This window comes from Lottia gigantea (genome assembly GCF_000327385.1).
Source record: "Lottia gigantea unplaced genomic scaffold LOTGIsca_33, whole genome shotgun sequence".
Classification (NCBI taxonomy): domain Eukaryota; kingdom Metazoa; phylum Mollusca; class Gastropoda; family Lottiidae; genus Lottia; species Lottia gigantea.
This window is the reverse complement of record NW_008709110.1, coordinates 54,461-58,304: the sequence shown is the minus strand read 5'-3', so window position 1 is coordinate 58,304 and position 3,844 is coordinate 54,461. Positions and strand designations below refer to the sequence as shown.

General features: G+C 33.2%; 2 protein-coding genes across 2 annotated transcripts in view; one reads left to right on the top strand and one right to left on the bottom strand.

The window, feature by feature from the left end:
• LOTGIDRAFT_162190 (hypothetical protein) overlaps positions 1 to 888 on the top strand; it is a gene marked incomplete at both ends in the record, with an annotated part of 2,913 nt that extends 2,025 nt beyond the window's left edge. The window contains one exon of the mRNA XM_009058157.1: positions 36 to 888. Within this exon, the coding sequence (XP_009056405.1) occupies positions 36 to 888 (853 nt within the window). The remainder of the gene's footprint in view (positions 1 to 35) is intronic.
• Positions 889 to 2,415: 1,527 nt separating this feature from the next.
• LOTGIDRAFT_120277 (hypothetical protein) lies at positions 2,416 to 3,144 on the bottom strand (the record flags this gene model as incomplete). The annotated part of the gene is made up of 1 exon (XM_009058156.1): positions 2,416 to 3,144. One exon carries the CDS (start codon positions 3,142 to 3,144, stop codon positions 2,416 to 2,418), a length of 729 nt encoding a protein of 242 aa, XP_009056404.1.
• Positions 3,145 to 3,844: the final 700 nt, after the last annotated feature.

The following is a 3,844-nucleotide window of genomic DNA, read 5'->3' as shown; positions in this document are numbered from 1 at the left end:
AACTCCACCCTATAGAGATATATTTTAATTTTGAGAGATTTAAGAAATAAATATAAACGAGAAGGTAATATCGTGGGTAGTAATTGCATGAAATTATTAGGTAATTCCTTGTATGGTAAATCAATTCAGAAAGATATATTCACAACTAGACATTTATGGAATGAAGCAACTTTACAGGCCAACTTTGATTCACGCGTTAAAACCTATGAGAAAATTAATGATACTCAATATATTGTTGAAACGGAAATTGAAGAAAAAGAGATTACTACTGAATACAGTAAATCTACACGACTAACACCTAGTCATTTGGGATCATTCGTTTTATCTCACAGTAAAAAAATAATGAACAATTTCATTCACGTCATAAATGGATTTTATAAACCCGAAATATACTATACCGACACCGATAGTTTGTACATTTCATCCAAAAATTGGAAAAAACTAAACAGAGCTGGTTTGGTCTCCGAAAAAGACTATTGCAAAGGTAAAAACGATTACAGTGACGGTGGAATTATATTTGGTTTATATTTAGCACCAAAAGTCAAATACAACATCGTTTTGACTTCTGATGGTGTTTTAAAAGAAAAGAAAACGTTTAAAGGTTATTCTAATGATAAGATAAGTGTAGAAGATTACGTTCAGTTAGCAAGCGGACATGATGTGTCGAACGAATTTAATAAACCGTGGGAAAAAAGTTTCACCAATGGAGTAGTTATTCCAAATGATAAACAAACTAAAGTTTTTAGAAGTTATTTGAATAATGTTACAAGAAAACCACCAAACAGTGAAGGAATTATGTATCCTTACAACGACAAAGATGAGTATAGTTTTGACGAAAACTATGAATTTGATGATTTCGATTATCTTTCTAATCAAGAAGATGAATGAAGATTGTTTTAAATGAAGTTGAATGACAATTTCTTCGTTGCCAAAGTCTATGAACCTGTTTTTACCGTCTTTGATTTCCAGATTTATATCTTTGATCATGAAAGAATTGACTGGTAAATAGGTCGTTTGAAACGGTTTCTCTATAATTCTGTATCCGATCGGCAACGTAAAAGTCGGTATGCTGTATATGATTTGGCGTTTGTGCTTGTTGAAAAATCCACCGTTGATCAAATTACAGTGAATGTTGATCACGTCGATGTCGTTCTCGATGTTGGCCTTGTGCGGCGCCAATGTCGATTGCGCGTATATTCGTTTATCGAACCCCAGTAACGCATTCAACGAATTTTCTACGTTGAAATCGACTTGACTGTTATTTCTCAAGATCAGTTTTATTTTGTTCAGATTCAAATTACCTTCGAATTCGATATTGTTTTTGCCGTTCACGCTTCCTGTGTATTCGGATAGGTAATCGTTGATGGCTACGTATTCGTAGCTCCCCGGTAGTAAGCTTATGGTTTCGAACGTAACTCCGTTATCCGTCGATATTTTTAGTTGATTGTTTTTTTCGTTGATGTTTCTAATGGAATTGTAAACGGAGAAATACTTTAATCCCAGTTCGTACTGTTTATTGCGATCGAGTTCATACTCGTAGTCTAGAGACAATTTGATGTCTGGTTTATTCGAGGTGATAACGAACAATTGTTCTTTATTGGACATTTTTAATGACGTTTATATAGTCTTTTTTAGTGATGATTTCTTTCTCCAAAAGTCGTTTTAATGTGGCATTGACTTCGTTGTATTGTCTGTCCGATCGATGACCTTCCTTCATGGCCGCTAATATTATTTCTAATCTATTAAGCAATTCTTTATTGTCGTCGGATAAAAACGTTATACCTTGACCAGATGCCACCATATCATCGAATTCGTCTATTTCTTGTATGATTGGTGGATAATCTTCTGCATAATCGTCTGATTTCTCTTCATCAGGAATAACTTTATTTAAATATGTTTCAACTGTTTTCAATCTTTTTGTTTCGGGTCCTGACTTTCTGATCGCATGTAGAAATTTTGAGTATGCAACTAAATCCTTGTAAATCGGCGATTTCAACATCCTCGCCATTCATTAAATCTATTAATCCTTTCGTTAATGTAAATATAAAGTCTTTTGTGTCGATTTTGAATAAAGGGGAATTTGGACTAAATATTATTCTAAATCCATTAAACAATAAACCTTGATTATCAACGATTGGTGAAATGCTCTTTGGTAAATCTGGGTCATTATAATACCATTATATTCAATCGGTTTGGGTTCTATATGAGGTGTGGGTTCTAAAGCTAATTTCTTTTTAATATCCTCTTGAGATTTTAATATGGGTTGAAATAGAGTCTGTAGATTTTCCGTTAATCCGAGTTGTTGTAATCTGTTATTTTCAACTTGGGTCTTTTTTATTCTTAGCTTTGATATATTCTCTATTTCTTTTTAAAAAATTATTCCAATCCGTCATTTTTAAAAAAATAAAATATCGATCATATATCGATCATAACTCTTTCTCCCGCAGGTTTTCTAGTATTTACAAATACATATCCATGATCATCTGGGTTTCTCCATTGAGCTTTACAAACCTTTTTAAATGTATCTCTATCCATTCCGTGATTTATAGCCTGAATGATTTGAGATAAATCTTTATCGTTTAATTCAAATAATAAAAAACAATTTGCATTTTTTCTAATGAACATAGAATCCATCCCGTAAAAAGATTGGGATTGGTATATGCAGTGACAGTTGTGATGTCTTCCTTTGGTGAAGAATTCTTGTTGAACAGTTTGATTTCTCTGCGCTACGCAGTCGTCAAACAATATTAAGTTCTTGCGATTGCTATCAATATTAGACAAGTCTAGATCATTAACATTTTTCGTAAGAAAAACTTTTATATCCGTTGGATTGAAAGATGGATTCTTTGATTTAATGAAGTTTTCTATGATATCTTTTATTTCCACCTCTTCTTCGTTTTCTTCGTAATATTGAAATATGTCTTGAACATCTTTCTTTGGTAAATATTCCAAAGCTTTGAGGAATTGATAATACGATTGCTCTGGTGTTGTTGTGTAGATATACAGAGAATCGAAATCTAAAAGGTTTGGTGTTGTCAACATGTTAAAAGTGAGATGAGTTTTCCCAGAACCTGAACTACCGCATATACACATGAGCATTGGGTTATTAGGAAATATTTCTGAATGATTAAATTTTTTGCCCATTTTTATTTATTACATTTTCGTACCAAAAATCACCCCGTTGCCTTTATACTTTGAAAGGAAGATTCCCTCGCCCGAACGTATGTTTTTAAAAAATATGGCGTCACCCTTGTGTTTGACCTTCATTTCTCCGGTGTCGATTTTATCTATTAATTTGCTTAATCCCTCTTTAACGGTTTTCTTGGTTTCTTCGCCAAATCTTTGTCCGAATTCTTTAACCGTCCCTAATATATCTCCTATTCCCGAACCTCCTCGTGCTTCTCTTTCCATTGCCAAATTTTGTCTATGTTCTTCAGCTTCTTTTACTGCAGCTGCTTTATTTGCGTTGGCAGCTTTGACTGCGGCAGATATTCCTCCAGTAGCTGCACCAGCTGCAGTTAAACCAGCAAAGATTAAAGGTAAGAAAGGTAAAAATCCACCTTTTTTAGTTAAATTCTCATCAATTCTTTCCAAGTCTATATCGTCTCTGACTTTGCAATGTTTGTATTTATCGATAATCTTTTGGGTTATATGCACTTTTTTACCGTTGTAAGTTATTAGAGTCGGCGAATTCGTTTCCATAGCTTCTATTATTTTCATAACTAAAGTTTCTGGTTTCATTTTTAAAGGGTGTTTTTTTATTCAATTCTTATCATTCTTCTATCTGATATTTTAATCAAATGTTTTGCTTCTTCCAGCAATAAACAGTAGCCGGTCACATCTA